We start from the raw sequence: 17260 nt of genomic DNA on the forward strand, positions 1-17260 counted from the left end.
TGGAGTGCAGTGGTGCTATCTCAGCTCACTGCAAACTCTGCCTCCCAGGTTCAAGCGATTCTCCTGCCTCAGCCTCCTGAGTAGCTGGGATTACAGGTGTGTGCCACCACGCCCAGCTAATTTTTGTATTTTTAGTAGAAATGGGGTTTCACCATGTTGGCCAGGCTGGTCTCAAACACCTGGCCTCAAGTGATCCACCCACCTCAGCCTACCGAAGTGCTGGGATTACAGGAGTTTGCTTTTTCTTTTCTTCTTTTTCCTTTTTTTTTTTTTTTTGTTTCTTTCCTTCCATCTATCCATCAAGTGCAGTAGTGAGAAGGGGTGAAGAGTTGAACAAGGAGTTTGGTCTGTAACTGACTGAACAATCAAACTGAGATAATTCACTACTTTTGGACCAGACTGAGGCTGCTTCTTAGGCCCTCATTTTGGGGACTTTGGTGTATTATTTTCTGAGCCCCTACAGGATCATCACACTCACCTCAAAGGAATGCATGAGGGTTAAATGAGATAACAGAAAAATCTCTTGTCACCTCTCTGAGCCTCAGCTTCCCAATTTGTAAAATGGGTTAATTATTGTATGTACTTTATAGAGCTGTCTGGATCAAAGGAGGTAGTCACTGTAACCATTTAGTGCACCGATTGGCACATGGCAAGAGATTAACAAACTGTAGCTTTCGAAAGGAGCCCAGCATGGAGCAGGTGTTCCAAAAATGAAGGCTGAGTCCAAGTCACCTTCCAAGTTTTTAATTTTTATTCACGATAACAGAATATATTCTATTATGCAGAATATCTTCTCCATAATGTCCTTACTTGTTTTCATTGTCTGTTCTCTATCAGCTCTAAATGAAGATGTTCTACACTGTTCTTCCTATTCATGCATGTAACAGATTTAACTAATTCTTATGGGCTTGTCTGAACCTGTTGAAGGAGAGACCGGTTTCATGCTATTAAGATTACATAACTAACCTCCCTCCCTCCCTTCCTTTCCTTCTTTCCTTTCCTTTCCTTTCCACGGGGTCTCACTGTCAACCAGGCTGGAGTGCAGTGCTACAATCATGTCTCTCTGTAACCTAGAACTCCTGGGCTCAACCAGTTCTCCCACCTTGGCCTTCCAAAGTGCTGGGATTACAGGCATAGGCCACCTTGCCTGGCCTGACTATATTAATTTCAAATATAATAGAGAAATATATCTTCCTCTAGGACTTTGCAGTGGACAAAGACCCTTCATACCCATTGCTTTATTTAATTCTTCTAACAGTGCTGGCAGATTGGTGGTATTATTTCTATTTTACAGTTAATAAACCTGTGGCCCAGAGAGAACAAGGAGACTGTCCCAAGGTTCCATGGTGAGTTACGGGAGCTCGAGGACTGGGATCTTGGCATCGTGTTTAGGCACAACCGCCTCTCCCAGCGGTCTCAGAACTCCCTAAGGGCAGAGCGGCGTCTTCTCCTAGACTGTCTCCTCTTGGCCTCCCATCCGGCAGACCGTGTGCTCCCAAGAGCCGTGAGAGTGGGGGTCTCCCCATTCTGCCTGTTCCAGGTCTTTGCATACTAGAGGAACGGGCAATCTGTGGCATTGTTGATCCAGTATTTACGGAGGGCCTGCTATGTGGAGGGATTCCTCATCCTTCAGGTGCTCCTAGAGCTGGGAAGGTGTAACACCAGAGGATAGAGAGTGGGTGTTTGAATACAGGTCCAGGCTGGGTGCACTCGGCTGGACAGAGCTGGGGAAGCTGCCAGAGGGGCGGGTTTCGGGTGGGAACTTTAAGAAGCCAGGGGTGCCCAAGGAGGGGTTGGAGCTGCCCCAGCAGGGAAATGAAGGTGCGAACGCTGGGGCGGATCTCGAGCAGAGTGGCCTCGGGAGCGGGAGGGGGCGGGGTGCGCTGAGTGAGCGTGGGGGCCGGCCGGGCTCTAGCTGGGAAACTCAGCCACTCTCCTGTGGCCGCCCTCCCCAACCCTCCCAGGGTCAGCCGGGCGCAGAAGCCGGAAGCTGCGCTTCCCGTCGTCCCGAAGTGCGAGAAGCTCGGCCGCAGCCCCGCGCCGAGGAGCCCCGGGAGTCCACTCCCGGGCCTCGGTCTCCCCATCTATGTGACGCCACAAGAAGTCCTGAGACGCCGCCTCGACGCGGCCGACCCCTCTCCCGCGCGTGCAACACATGGGCCTGGCGGGGCAGAGCTGCTTGTGCACAGCGGGCTGGGTGCGGGACGCTCGGCATAGCCCGGGCCCGGGGAGGCGGCTGCAGCCTGAGCGCCCGAGGCCGCCCGCCCTCCCCCGGCTTGGGGCGGGGCTGCTGTCCAGCCGCCCCTTTATCTGCCGGCTCCGCCGACCCGGCCGCCGCGGCCTTCCCAGCTCGGCTCCGGCTCAGGTACGGGGCTGCCAAGACTGGGAGGCCTGGCTGGCCGCAGACGAGGGTGCTCCCCACGGGGTGCGGCGGGGCTGCGGGGCTGGACATGGGAAGGGCAGGGCTCCTCGGGGCAGGGGAGGACGCGGAGCCGGAGGGGATCACCCGGGCTAAGTGAGAGGACGCCCGCCCGGGGAAGCAGCCAGCGGAGGGCGCAGGAGGGAGGAGCTCACTGGATGGGGGCGTCTTGGGAAGGGTGGGAGGAACAGAAGGAGCACGACTGAGGAGGATGCGGATGGGGGGGCCTGAGAGCCTGTTTGCCTAGTGAGCAGGGAAGGGGAGGGCTGCTTGGGGAGAGTGAAGGATGGAGGGCAGGGAGTGGGCAGTGGTGTCTGGTCCGGGCAAGGCCGCTGCCTTCCTGGAGGAGGACAGTCAGGGAGCTCACTGCTTTCTGGAGGGGGAATCTAGGTGAGACCAGGACAGGAAGGGGTGTGGGTGCCCAGAACCGGCTGATGTGAAGGATTCCCACTTAGGGATCCAGAAACAGTGGGAATAGCACTGCTGGGGGCCAAGAGGGGCACTTGCTCCATGGGCCCAAGCAGCCTAGACACCTTGGGGGATGAGGGAGCCTCCCCGGTGTCAGGAGAGCCTGGGGGTTCCCCACACACAGTGTGGGAAGGGAAAAACCCACAGCACTTGCCTCAAGGCTGCAGGCTTTGAAGATCCCCGGAAATTTCCCTGTGGCAGCCCCTGGAGGAGGCCTGTGGGGCTAGGCCAAGGTAAGGCCTCTGAGTCTGAAGAGTTTGATGGATTCTGAGTCTGGCTCCTCCTGGGTGGACAGCCCAGGACCCCAAGTCTGAGCTCCTATCGGAGAGAGGGACCCAGCCTCTCGTCATGAGGCCTGTGGTACCTCTGGGTCCTCTTGTTGAGAGACTGCCCCTCTCCTGCCCATAGGGTTCCTTGCTGGTCAGCAGTGAAGCGCAGGTCCTTTTTCTGTGCCCCATGCTGAGTGACTGTAGTTAGCTCACCCAACCTCTCTGAGCCTGAGAGATTCCCCCTCCTCAGAGCAGTTGTGAGTCTCAGCTCCACAGAATAATTTCTTTAAGAATTGTTTTTTCAGGCCAGCTGTGGGAGCTCACACTTGTAATCTCAGTGCTTTGGGAGGCTGAGGTGAGAGGATGGCTTAAGCCACGAGTTCAAGGTTGCAATGAGCCAAGATGGTGCCACCGTACTCCAGCCTGGGGGACAGAGCATAGACCCTGTTCAAAAAAAAAAGAAAAAGGCCGGGTGCGGTGGCTCACACCTGTAATCCCAGCGCTTTGGGAGGCCGAGACAGGCGGATCACCTGAAGTCACGAGTTTGAGACCAGCCTGACCAACATGGAGAAACCCCGTCTCTACTAAAAATACAAAATTAGCCGGGCGTGGTGGTGCATGCCTGTAATCCCAGCTACTCAGGAGGCTGAGGCAGGAGAATCGCTTGAACCTGGGAGGCAGAGGTTGCAGTGAGCCAAGATCATGCTATTGTACTTCAGCCTGGGCAACAAGAGCGAAACTTTGTCTCAAAAAAAAAAAAAAAAAAAAAAACAATGAATGAGGCTGGGCACAGTGGCTCATGATTGTAAGCCCAGCACTTTGAGAGGCCAAGGCAGGAGGATTGCTCAAGCCCAGGAATTCAAGACCAGCCTGGGCAACATAGTGAGACCTTGTCTCTACACGTAATAAAAAAATTAGCCAGGCATGGTATTGTGTGCCTGTGGTTAGGGCTACTCAGGAGGCTGAGGTGGGAGGATCGCTTGAGCCTGGGCAGTTGAGGCTGCAGTGATCGCTGCACTGCATTTCAGCCTGGTGACAGAGTGAAACCCTATCTCAAGAAAAGAAAGAATTACTTATTTCATTCTGATCACATTTTCCAGTACATATACATGGAGGCCCCAAGTGCTAAAGTTACCAAAAAAAACTAGTTTCTGTTCAGTTTTGGAAGACATGTAGGGACTTTTTCTTTAAACACTTTGGACCAAGTTGGGGAGTTAGCTTGCACTGAGGGAGGTGACCCAGTTGCTAAGAGACTGGGAGGCCAGCCAGGGTTGAAAACTTTCTGTATAATCTGTGGTCACCACTGGGTGCCTGGGAGTTGCCCGTGCTGGACAAAGGGCAAGAGCACTGGTTTTGGAGTCAGATAGACGTGCTGTGCCCTCCCGCCTCCGGGGCTGGGCCTCCAGGTTGGCTGTGGATCCAGAGAGTTGTGAGGGAGACGTAAAATGTGTGTGAAAGTTCTTGGTCAACAGCCAGCCACTATATATTATGAATGGTAGCACCTAATCTCATTAATGATATTTCAGGTGCCATATTGGGTCATCCTCACTAAAGACCCTTCAAGAGGATTTTCTTCTGACAGCCCCAGTGTTAACATTGGTCTGGCCTTATTTGTATCTAATGGGGTTAGACTTTGCCTTCCATGCTGAGAAAAAGTTATCTTTAAGAGAATGTACTGGAACAATCAGGGCCCAGAGAGGCAACAATGAATATTTTGCATGCCAAGAAGGAAACTAAAGAGGAAGTGGAATTTTAACCAAATAATGCTTATAATAGGTGTTATTTAGCTGAGCTATAAGCTCAAGGAGGGCAGGGTATTAATATATTGAGGTGTTGGCTGGGCACTGTTGCTCACGTCTACAATCCCAACACTTTGGGAGGCTGAGGTGGGAGGATGACTTGAGACCAAGAGTTCAAGACCAGCCTGGGCAACGTAGCAAGACCTTGTCTCTGCACATAATTTTAAAAAATAGGCATGGTAGCATGCACCTGTGATCCCAACTACTCAAGAGGCTGAAGAAGGATCACCGGAGCTTGGGAGGTCGAGGCTGCAGTGAGCTGTGTTCGCACCACTATGCTCCAGCCTGGGCGACAGAGCATGACCCTATCTCAAAAAAAAAAAAAAAAAAAAAAAATCCTGTGGCGTTAGCATTGGTGTGAATTCCCTGGGCTGTTAGTTGTATGAGGGCAGTGGTTTAAGTGGCTCTGTCACTGAGGAAGCTCCAGTGCCTGGCACAGAGGAGGCCTAAAGTAAATATTCTCGGACTGTCCCAGGGCCTAAGGGCCCTTGGAAGTCACTAGTGAATATACTCTTTCCTTTGACATTTGGAAAAACAGGGCCACGAGGGGAAGGGACTTGTCCAAGGTCACACAGGGATTGAGTGGCTGAGTCAGGATGAGAACCCCACAGAAACGGCAGAGCCAGCACTGTGCCAGAGCCAACACCTGGCATCCATGGCTTTGTTTTGCTTCCACAGGAGCCCAAGAGGCAGCTATTTTAATCCTCTGATTCCAAAGAGGAAACAAGCTCAGAGAGGCTGAGGGACTCTTGCAGAATCACACAGCAGGTGAATTCCAGACCCGAAATTTCATCCTCACATAAAAATGAGGCTTCTGGCTTCTCTTGAAACAGCCTGCTGGAGATTAGTGGAGGATGTCCACCCCCCAGGGCAGCAGCCTTCTCCAGTTCTCCAGGCTCACCGCCTGGCTGGCTTCCCTCCAGGCTGGATCTTCCTAGGCCCCATGGGCATTTGTGTGGGTGAGCCCGTCGGGGCAGGGAGCCTGTCTGCTTCATTTTCTGTGTGCCCCAACACGTAGAATGCCTGGGTCGCATTGAGGCTGGCATATAGTAAGCACTGAGTGAAATCTGTGAGATGGGGGTAACCCAGGGCTCTCCCTATCCATAAGCGCATTTTCCAGCACATCCCTGCAGCCTGGTCTGTTTTGCCCCAGGGGTGTTATGGGAACCTTTGACAGTGTGTATCCTTGGAGAGCAGTCTGGGGCTGGCAAGCCTTGGTTAAGGAGGGAGGTGAGCAGGGCTGACCCTGAGTTGAGGAATATGAATTGGGAGGGGTGGGGAAGTGGAGGGGAGGGGAAGGGAGGAAGGAGTGGCTCAGGCTGACAGAGGCATTCCCACTGGAGCCCTGGAGATCGCCCTTCTGAGGTTTAGCCAACCCAGAAGCCTCCTAAACCTCCTGTAAGACATGTCCAGGCCAGACCGCATGCCATTTGGATCACCTGCTAATTCGGTTCACCTTGTGCCCTCCTGCTCTCCAGGGCTGAGCTGCTGGAGTTGAGGCCCCTTCCCCTGGGGCTGTCACTTCTTAGCTACGTCTCTTGGGCTTGTGGGTAAGCACCAATTTGCACGGCTGTGTGAATTCAAAACAGTTACTCTGAATGGTCTTTGCTAAGAGCAGTTTAATGATTAAGTAAGGTCAGTGTCCTTGGAAGTCCAAACTCTAGCCAAATTTCCCTGGTCTACACCCCCAGGGATAAGGTAAATGTTTAAGAACACAGTGAAATTCCTGAGGCCTCCAAATCCAATGGAACTAGCTGTTGAGGGCTAAAAGAAGAGAGTTTTTTAGAAAACTCCAAATCTCTCAGGCTGGGGATATTTCAAAGACTACTACTATTATTAATAATAATTGCAATAATTTGTTGAGTCCCTAAATGAAGCCAAACTTTGTTCTATTAAATTTAATCTTTGCGGCAACCTATGAGGTAGATAATGTTGTCATTCCCATGAGAGAGCTAAGAATTAGAGAAAGTGAGTCACTTGTCTAAGGTCACACAGCTAGCATGTTATGGAATCAGGAGTCAAACCTGGTTTGTCTGAAGCTGAAGTCCATCTCTGCGCTTTTATAGTGTCTTCTTCTTCCTTTATTCCTAACCTCCTTCCATTCTAGTTCCCACTGAGTAGTGGACAGGAGCCACCGAAGTTTGCCTGACACCATCAAGCAGGCCCTACCATCAACCAGGCCCTAGTCACCTGGCTTTACCTTTGCCTTGCTGTGTGATCTCAGGTAAGTCAAACTTTTCAGCTGGCCCTCGGTTTCCCCATAAGTCTCATGCAGAGGTGAATGGTGAGCTGCTTGCTGCAGCGGCGGCCTGGCTAGGAAGGCACACAGTTTAGCATGGATTTTCCCACTATGGGAGTGGTGAAGCGGGGGAGGAGAGGTGTGGGAGGTTGTCTTTAGCCCCACCCTCTGGTGACATCACACAAGATACCCCCAGTCCCTGGAAGCCCCGCCCCTAGTGCCCCTCATCTGTGGAAGTGCTCAGCATCTGGTGAATTTGCCCAGTCCCACAGTAGAGGTCACCAGCTCCCAGGCTCGAGAGAAACCCCCAAGTACCCAGTGCAATTTGCCAGACTTGGAGGGGCCTATAGAGGTGAGTTGGGCTGAGCTGCCTGAATAGACAGGGCCCAGCAGCCTGGTGGGCACATGACTCAGAGGCTGACCACTCAGAGGATGCCCTGATGGTGCCCTCTGGATACCCATCCTCATCCTGCTGGCTCAGGCTTGACCCCTGCCCCTGCTTTTTCCTTTCCCCTAGATCAGAGTCCCTTTCCATGGAGTCAGGAGGTGGAAACTAATTCTGAAAACAGAACTATTTAGATGGAGTGAGGCCTCTAGCTGAGGTCTAAAGAAAACAGGATGGCGGGGCCTCTGTCATCCTAGCATGTTGCCTCCAGGTTTTGTCCATAGGGCCCATTATGTCTGGGGGAGAGAGGTGTAAGGGAGCGCTATCACTAAGCTAAGGAGGTGGCTGTGAGCCAGGGCCTCCCTGGAGAATATCAGGAGCAAGCGGGTAGCTAGCAACTTAGGGAGACTGAATTGCTAGAAGCCTAAGAAAGTAATTTATAAGAAAGGGCCTGGTTGCCTGCTTTAGACCAGGATTTTGCAAAGTTGTTCTGTAGGATGCAGACAAGGGTGCCTGGAGCAGGGCAACAGCCATGTCTGCAAGCATCTACAGACCAGTCCTGGCTCTCCCTCCTCCCTCCCCCATCCTCCTACCTTGGGTAAGGAGCTTTTTTTTGGCTTTTTTTTTTTTTTTTTTTTGAGAGAGCCTCACTCTGTCGCCCAGGCTGGAGTGCAGTGGCATGATCTCGGCTCACTGCAATCTCAGCTCCCCAGGCTCAAGTGATTCTCCTGCCTCAGCCTCCTGAGTAGCTGGAATTACAAGCATGCACCACCATGCCCGGCTATTTTTTGTATTTTTGGTACACATGGGGTTTCACCATGTTGGCCAGGCTGGTCTCGAACTCCTGACCCCAGGTGATCCGCCCACCTTAGCCTCCCATTGTGCTGGGATCATAGGTGTGAGCCACTGCACCCAGCTGGGAGCTTTTAACTTCTCTGAATTTCATTATTCACAACAACAAAATGGGCAGAATAGTACCTACCTCACAGGCAAGTTATGAGAGTTAATTGCAACAGGACTGTAAAGAGTGAGCATATAGTAAACACTTTCTACATTGCAACTGGCTTTTTTTTTTTTCTTGAGGTGGAGTCTCACTTTGTTGCCCAGGCTTGAGTGCAGTAGTGCAATCTTGGCTCACTGCAACCTCTGCCTCCCAGGTTCACGCCATTCTCCTGCCTCAGCTTCCCAAGTAGCTGGGACTACAGGCGGCCGCCACCACGCCCAGCAAATTTTTGTATTTTTAGTAGAGATGGGGTTTCACCATGTTGGCCAGAATGGTCTCAATCTCTTGACCTCGTGATCCGCCTGCCTCGGCCTCCCAAAGTGCTGGGATTACAGACATAACCACCACTCCCAGCCTCAGCTGGCTTTATAATTGTTACTAGGGAAGGAATCCATGGTCACATAAGCTTGGCAAATGTTGATTCAACAAAGCTAAGCTGACTTCTTCACTGCAGGACTTCTTGGAGCTTTTTTTTTTTTTTTGAGACGAGTTGCTGGAGTGCAGTGGCACAATCTTGGCTCCCAGCAACCTCCGCCTCTGAGGCTCAAGGGATCTTCCTGCCTCAGCTTCCCAAGTATCTGGGACTACAGGTGCACACCACCACACCTGGCTAATTTTTGTATTTTTTCATAGAGACGGAGTTTTACCATGTTGCCCAAGCTGGTTTCGAACTCCTGATTGCAAGTGATCTGCCTGCCTTGGCCTCCCAAAGTGCTGGGATTACAGGCATGAGCCATCGTGTCCAGCCCTTGTAAGAGTCTTTAATGTGCTGTTATATCTTGGGAAGTTCCAAGAGTGGGATATGGAGCACAGGACTGGACTTATCAGATCACAAGCACCCAGGAGCTAGGTGTCCACGGGGCACAACCATCACCATCATTCGCTGGTCTTTGACGCAATAGTAGAGTAGAAACCTTGCTGGGTGGGAGGACTCTGGGGAAGGCCTTCCAGTTTCTGGGCTCTGCTTTCCTAAGTGTAAAACAAGAGAGCTGCACAAGATGCTTTCAGAGGTCTTTTCTGGCCCTCCAAGGTTCTTAGTTGGGAAGACAAAGTTTTGGACAAGAGTAAGGGGCCAGATTGTTGAGGTTGAAGCCATCTCTTGGGGAGATGGAGAAATCCAGTACTGGCTCCCCAACCAGCAAGGCTGGCCAATGGGGGTCTTGTGCCCTGGATGGAAGTGGCCCCATTAATTAGTGCAGCAGTAATGTCTGCTTCCCAAATCTGCCCTGTGCCAGGCTTGCTGGGGAATAGAAGAGTCCTGCACATGCCTGTTGTCCTAAGCAGCAGCCCTTGTGCAGCAGTGTAACAACTCCTGCTTCCCCACTGGACTAGGAAAGGCTGGGGAGCAGGGCTGATGCCAGAATCCTAATGCAGGAGAAGCTTAGGAATGCAAATCAGGCTCCGGAGATGTGGGCTTGGGGGGTTGGGATCGTCTTGATGCTGCCCTTGCATATAGCAAGCACCCTGCATTTACTTGGACTGCGTGTGACTTATTTGATTGGTTTTGGGGGTGATCACAGTGCCGGGGGCAGAGATCATGAATGCTTTTTCCTGCCTGAATCTCTTTTCCTTGTCTGGTGACTGGTGCAAAGGTAGTCACAATAAATATCTGATGAACCTGAACACTGGGTCCAATAAGTAAGCTTGGAGGGAATTTATTTGGCGGGCAGGGAGGGATTGTCTGGCAGATTTTTCAATAAATGTTTGAGTTAATGAGTGACACAGTGAATGATGGTAAGTCTGAATTTTGTAATTGAAGCCAGGTAAAACAGTGTATAATTAGGAAATGATGAATAGCCCTTGCCACCTTGTGTTGCAAAGTGCAGTTTAGGGTAGTGGTTAAGAGCACAGTGGCTCACACTTGTAATCCCAGCACTTTGGGAGGCCAAGTGGGAGGATCGCTTGAGGCCAGGAGTTTGAGACCAGCCTGGGCAACAAAGTGAGACCCTGACTCTACAATAAAGTAAAAATAAATTTAAAAAATCAGCTGGGCATGGGAACATGCGCCTGTGGCCCCAGCCACTTGGGAGGCTGATAGGAGGATTGCTTGAGTCCATGAGGTCAAGGCTGCAGTAAGCTGTGATTATACCACTGTGCTCCAACCTGAGGGACAGAGCAAGACGTAATCTAAAAATAAAACAAGGCGGGGCGCTGTGACTCACACCTGTAATCCCAGCACTCTGGGAGGTCCAAGGCGGGCAGATCACCTGAGGTCAGGAGTTTGAGACTAGCCTGGCCAATGTGGTGAAACCCGTCTCTACTAAAAACACAAAAATTAGCTGGGCGTGGTGGCAGGCACCTATAATCCTAGTTGGGAGGCTGAGGCAGGAAAATTGCTTGAACCCAGGAGGTGGAGGCTGCAGTGAGCCGAGATTGAGCCATTGCACTCCAGCCTGGGTGACAGAGCAAGACTCTGTCTCAAACAAACAAAAACAAACAAACAAAAAAACAGACTTGAGTTCAGAGCATGCCTGTGCCATCTGCTACTTCCTGGCTAGGTGGCTGGGCAAGGCACTTAACTTCTCTGTACCTCAGTTTCCTTACCTGGGAAATGGGAATAATGATAGTGTCTGCCTCTCAGTGTTGCTGGGAAGCTTCTAGCAGGTGCTATGTGAGCATTTGCTGTGATTTGTTTTTGTTTCTATATCTTTTGCCAGATCATGACATTCATAAGGGCAGGGATCAAATCTTCCATTCTGTTCCTTGTCCCATCCAGCACAAGGTCTGAGGCAAAGAAGGGCTCAGTAAGTGTTTGCTAAATGAATGAATCAAGGTTAAACTGTGTAACCCATTATAGGTGAGGGGAAAGTGGGGTTGGGGGAGCAGTAAGTAGGCACCAGAGGTGGCAGCTTGTACTGGCCTTAAAGGATTTCAGTGCAGGGAAAGGAAGGTGGCACAGGGTGTGACATTGGGGTTAGGTGGGGAATAAGGGTAGTAGGAGCAGGTCATGTGGGCCTTGAATGCCAGGGTAAGGGGTTATATTGGATTTATTTGGAACTAGCAACATGGGCAGTTGGGGGAGGGTCTGGAGAGGGGATTTTGAGAGTAGGGGTATGGTTCATCAGTTGTTAACTGGGTACTTTCAGGAAAAAAGTGGTCTTTTGAGTTGGGCCTGGAAGGATATGAAGTATTATCAGAATGGTGTCATGTTGTTCTTTTTTTTTTTTTTTTTTTTTGAGATGGAGTTTCCCTCTTATTTCCCAGGCTGGAGTGCGATGGTATGATCTCAGCTCACTGCAACCTCCGCCTCCCAGGTTCAAGTAATTCTCCTGCCTCAGCCTCCCAAGTAGCTGGGCTTACAGGCATGTGCCACCACATCCGGCTAGTTTTGTATTTTTAGTAGAGACGGGATTTCTCCATGTTGGTTAGGCTGGTCTCGACCTCCCGACCTCAGGTGATCCTCCCGCTTCAGCCTCCCGAAGTGCTGGGATTACAGATGTGAGCCACCGCGCCTGGCCATGTTGTTCTTTCATTCAGCAACACTGAGTGCCAGCTACTTGCTAAGCACCAGGGATTCACAAAATAATGAGACAAACTGCCTCCCCTTGATGAGCTCACATGAACAATCATGAGAAGTGTGATAATGGTCAAAGGATGGTCTGATGATAAGCACTCAAGTGGAGGGGTCATCGTAGGAGGTTCAGGAGGCCAGGGAAAGCAACCTAGAAGAAATGGTTTTTTTTGTTTTTTTAAGAGACAGGATCTCGCTTGAGAGCAAACTTGATCAAGCTTGAGTGTAGTAGTGTGATCATAGCTCACTGTACGTCGAATTCCTGGGCTCAGGGATCTTCCTGCCCCAGCCTCCCCAGTAGCTGGGACTATAGGCACATGCCACCATGCCTGGCTAACTTTTTTGTAGGGATAGGATCTCACTATGCTGCCCAAGCTGGTGTTGAACTCCTGGCCTCAGGAATCCTCCTGCTTTGGCCTCTCGAAGCACTTGGATTACAGGAGTGAGGCCTCATGCCTAGCCAAGAAATAGGTTTTTGAGGAATGAATAGGGGTTTGCCTAGTAGGCGAGATGAGGAAAATGTCTCAGGCAGAGGGAGCGACTTGTATAAAGCTACAGACATGTGAAAGCGCAGTCCAGGGGTTGGTGGCACTGTGACTGGATTTGATGTGCACTGTGGTTACACAACAAGACTGGAGAAGGTAGCAGGGACCAGGTCATGCAGGGTAGTGGAGGGTCAGTAGGGGACCCTGGCCACTCTCGAGGAGCTAGATAGGTAGAGGCAGTGGGTCTGTTAGCAAGGTCATTACTGCCACCAGATGAACACTAATGGTGGCGTGAACACAGGGGCTGAGAGAGCCTGACCCCTGTCATGTGTTTCACATGGCCAGATCTGTTCTTTAGGAGAGAAAACAGCTGGTGCTGCTGTGTAGAGCCTGGACCGGAAAGGAAATTAACGAGGCAGGGAGCCTTATTAATTAATACATTCCTTAGACATTTATTGAGCACCTACTATGTGTCAGGCACTGTTCTAGGTACCTGGGATCCTTGCTCTCATGAGGTCAGAAATGAGGAATTCCATAGGACGAGTCTTCCATTCTTAAACCCAGTGTAAGGATAAGGCCACTGGGGAGGAGGGAGTAGGATTTGGGCATCAGAGCCCCCCAGCTGCTGCTCATGGGGGTGAGGACACCAGGCCCCTGACTTTGCTCTGGTCTCTCTCCCAGCTCCCTGCCAAGGCCCACAGCCATGGCCATGGCCCAGAAGCTCAGCCACCTCCTGCCAAGTCTGCGGCAGGTCATCCAGGAGCCTCAGCTATCTCTGCAGCCAGAGCCTGTCTTCACGGTGAACCGAGCTGAGGTGCCACCGCTCTTCTGGAAGCCGTACATCTATGTGGGCTACCGGCCGCTGCATCAGACCTGGCGCTTCTACTTCCGCACACTGTTCCAGCAGCACAACGAGGCCGTGAATGTCTGGACCCACCTGCTGGCGGCCCTGGTGCTGCTGCTGCGACTGGCCCTCTTTGTGGAGACTGTGGACTTCTGGGGAGACCCACACGCCCTGCCCCTCTTCATCATTGTCCTTGCCTCTTTCACCTATCTCTCCTTCAGTGCCTTGGCTCATCTCCTGCAGGCCAAGTCCGAGTTCTGGCATTACAGCTTCTTCTTCCTGGACTACGTGGGGGTGGCCGTGTACCAGTTTGGCAGTGCCTTGGCACACTTCTACTATGCTATCGAGCCCTCCTGGCATGCCCGGGTGCAGGCCGTTTTTCTGCCCATGGCTGCCTTTCTCGCCTGGCTTTCCTGCACTGGCTCCTGTTATAACAAATACATCCAGAAACCAGGCCTGCTGGGCCGCACATGCCAGGAAGTGCCCTCCGCCCTGGCCTACGCACTGGACATCAGTCCTGTGGTGCATCGTATCTTCGTGTCCTCCGACCCTGCCATAGATGACCCAGCTCTTCTCTACCACAAGTGCCAGGTGGTCTTCTTTCTGCTGGCTGCTGCCTTCTTCTCTACCTTCATGCCCGAGCGCTGGTTCCCTGGCAGCTGCCATGTCTTCGGGCAGGGCCACCAACTTTTCCACATCTTCTTGGTGCTGTGCACGCTGGCTCAGCTGGAGGCTGTGGCACTGGACTATGAGGCCCGACGGCCCATCTATGAGCCTCTGCACACGCACTGGCCTCACAACTTTTCTGGTCTCTTCCTGCTCACGGTGGGCAGCAGCGTCCTCACCGCGTTCCTCCTGAGCCAGCTGGTACAGCGCAAACTTGATCAGAAGACCAAGTGAAGGGGGGTGGCATCTAGTAGGGAGGGAGGTATTGTGGGGGTACAGGGGTCTGGGCTTGGCTCCAGGTGGGAACAAGTCCTGGTAAAATTGTTTGTGTCTGGCCCACAGTGACTCTCTGTGCACCACTCAAGGGTGTCACTGGCCAATTCTTGGATTTACCGATTGGCTGGGAGTTGCTGGGGTCCACTTCTGGGCCTGCCCCAGCTCCTTGTCCAGGGAGAGGGAAAGAGTTAAAGGTGTGGGCCACTCCAGCTTGCCCCTCCACTGCTACTCACTGGGGTGAGGCTGGGGATCAGCTTGGTGAGGATTGGGGCTTCTAGATTGTCTAGGCAGGAGGTGAAACTTAGGCCAGAGTCACATTTGAGCTGAGCCAGGATAGGCCTTGGCAACCCACTTCTACTCAGATTTCATTGCTGGATGCGGAAGGGGCAGGCCCAAAATATATGCAGGATCTTACTGTCCCTTGAAGTCCAGCCACAAGTGTTGGCGCTGCAGAGAGACCCCAAAGGTAGTAGATTGTGACAGACAGAAATGGGTCCCATCCAGTGCTTCATACCCCTTCAGTCACCATCCCAGACAGTGAGCCCCAGATCTTCTAGCTCTGGCTTCTGTGTCCCACACAGCCTGTTCCCAGCTTCTTTCCTGGTCCCCTTGTTAAGGATTCATTTATCCAGTGTTGAATGGATAAGTGGCCTGGGCCTCTGCTCAGAGGCAGGTCACCGCTGGGCCCTGAGGATCAATGCAAGATGATAAAGACTTTTTTTTTTTTTTTTTTTTGAGAAGGAGTTTTGCTCTTGTTGGCTAGGCTGGAGTGCAATGGCGCAATATTGGCTCACTGCAACCTCTGCCTCCTGGGTTCAAGTGATTTTCCTGCCTCAGCCTCCCGAGTAGCTGGAATTACTGGCATGTACCACCATGCCTGGCTAATTTTCTGTATTTTTAGTAGAGATAGGGTTTCTCCATGTTGGTCAGGCTGGTCGCAAACTCCTGACATCAGGTGATCCGCCCGCCTTGGCCTCCCAAAGTGCTGGGATTAGAGGCATGAGCCACCGTGCCTGGCGGACAAAGGCTTTGATACCAGAATGAACTGTCAAGGGAAGTGCTGAGGAGGGATTAACCTGTGCTGCCTGGGACCCTCAGGGTCTTGGGTTGGGGAGTGTGAATAGGAGTTTGCAGATGGAGAATAGGAAGGGCATTCCAGGCAGAGGGAAACTTGTGCAGAGACCCAGAGGTGCAGAAGGAAAAGTGGGGCTGGGGCTGGGGTGGTCTGGATTATGGCCTGGATGCAATAAAGTGACTGTGACAGTAGCCACCTCTTTGTTTTTTGTCTCCTGTTCAGGGAGGGGCCCCTGCTCACATTACTGGAGGAGGTTTTCGGAGGAAGTTGGGGCCCCTGGGAGTGGACATAGGGTGAAGGGAGCAGTTCTTGTTTTATCTTTGCTGGGGGATGGGGTTGGGGCCTTATATACCATATCTATATATACAAAATTTGTTTGGTAAGGGAGTAGGGGGCAGTTTTATTACTAAAGTTTTAGAAGTAGTTATAATGTGTTTAAAATATATATAATCCCACTTTATAATCTGACAAAGACTTTTGTTTGTTCTTCAATTAAGGAAGGTTTTTTTGTTTTAACTGAAGGGGGCAGAGGCGTGCACACTCCACCATGCATATTGAGCCCCCTCGCATGCGCACCAAAGGAGTATGTTATGTTAACTTTTATAATATTGCTTTTTCCATAGTACACAGCAATATATGTATAATGAAGGAAAATTGGGAAGATAAGAAAACCCAAATTAATTAGAAATTTCACTTCACTGCTAAAATATCGTGGGGGACCTTACGAAATACACACACACACGTAAAATATGTGTATATCAATATTTTGATATAGGCCAGGTGCAGTGGCTCACGCCTGTAATCCCAGCACTTTGGGAGGCTGAGGCAGGCAGATCAGCTGAGGGCAGGAGTTTGAGACCAGTCTGGCCAATATGGCGAAAATCCATCTCTACTAAAAACACAAAAATTAGCCAGGTGTGGTGGCGCACACCTATAGTCCCAGCTACTTGGAAGGCTGAGGTGGGAGGATCACGTGACCCCAGGAGGTTGAGGTTGCAGTGAGCCGAGACTGCCTGGGGGAGATGGCTCTGTCCACAATGAAGACAGGCTCTGGCTGCAGAGATGGGTGAGGCTCCTGACTGACCTGCTGCAGACTGGGCAAGAGGTGGCTGAGCTGCTGATTCTCCCCCTGACAAAAAAAATTTAAAAATTTTTGACCGGGCACAGTGGCTCACGCCTGTAATCCCAGCACTTTGGGAGGCCAAGGTGGGCGGATCACGAGGTCAGGAGTTCGACACCAGCCTGGCCAATATAGTGGAACCCCATCTCTACTAAAAATACAAAAATTAGCTGGGTGTGGTGGCGTGTGCCTGTATTTCCAGTTACTAGGGAGGCTGAGACGGAAGAATCGCTTGAACCCAGGAGGCGGGGCTGCAGTGAGCTGAGATCGTGCCACTGCACTCCAGCCTGGGTGACGGTGAGACTCTGTCTCAAAAAAAATTTTTTTTTATATATATACAATATGTAAAAATTACATATAATATACATATATTCCATCTATGTAGATTGTGGTTAGGGACAGAAGGATGGGTAGGGTGCCCGCATTTTTGCATTTCCAAGGGGTTTTCTGAATTCACAAAGTACTTTCACAAACTTCATTTGATCCTCTTTTAAAATCCAAGGCACAGTAAACAGTGAAAGCAGGACTGAAAGCTAGTTTTGGACCCCAGATTTTAACCTTTTCAAAATCCTCTTCCATGTGGCTTCGTAGTTACGCTTACATTAAAAAAAAAAAAATTACCAAAGTTGTTCGCACACTCGAGTGTCTAGTAACCACTTAGGGCGAGGACCCCTGGTCTGGAGTCTACGGGCCTGATCTCG

At 51.2% G+C, this 17260-nt stretch overlaps 1 protein-coding gene across 4 annotated transcripts; it reads left to right on the plus strand.

Moving 5' to 3' along the window:
• The first annotated feature begins 1957 nt into the window (after positions 1-1957).
• Positions 1958-15630, plus strand: PAQR7 (progestin and adipoQ receptor family member 7). Of its 4 annotated transcripts, none has more exons than XM_073007685.1 (4): positions 1958-2365; positions 7063-7179; positions 9216-9333; positions 13260-15630. In XM_073007685.1, the coding sequence occupies exons 3-4, from the start codon at positions 9311-9313 to the stop codon at positions 14320-14322; spliced, it is 1086 nt and encodes a 361-aa protein (XP_072863786.1). In that variant the 5' UTR covers positions 1958-2365; positions 7063-7179; positions 9216-9310; the 3' UTR covers positions 14323-15630. The 4 variants fall into 4 exon arrangements, with proteins under 4 accessions (XP_072863786.1, XP_037864166.2, XP_007978146.2 ...); XM_038008238.2 differs by lacking the exon at positions 9216-9333 and adding an exon at positions 11240-11326; XM_038008178.2 differs by lacking the exon at positions 9216-9333 and having other exon boundaries at positions 1959-2365.
• Positions 15631-17260: the final 1630 nt, after the last annotated feature.

Source organism: Chlorocebus sabaeus, chromosome 20 (assembly GCF_047675955.1).
Source record: "Chlorocebus sabaeus isolate Y175 chromosome 20, mChlSab1.0.hap1, whole genome shotgun sequence".
Classification (NCBI taxonomy): Eukaryota; Metazoa; Chordata; class Mammalia; order Primates; family Cercopithecidae; genus Chlorocebus; species Chlorocebus sabaeus.

Excerpts from the sequence above, each read along its gene's own strand:
- PAQR7 (XM_073007685.1), top strand. The coding sequence starts at position 9,311 with ATGAGCCATCGTGTCCAGCCCTT. Across the intron at positions 9,334-13,259 it reads AGCCATCGTGTCCAGCCCTT|CTCCCTGCCAAGGCCCACAG; the intron begins GTAAGAGTCTTT and ends TCTCTCTCCCAG.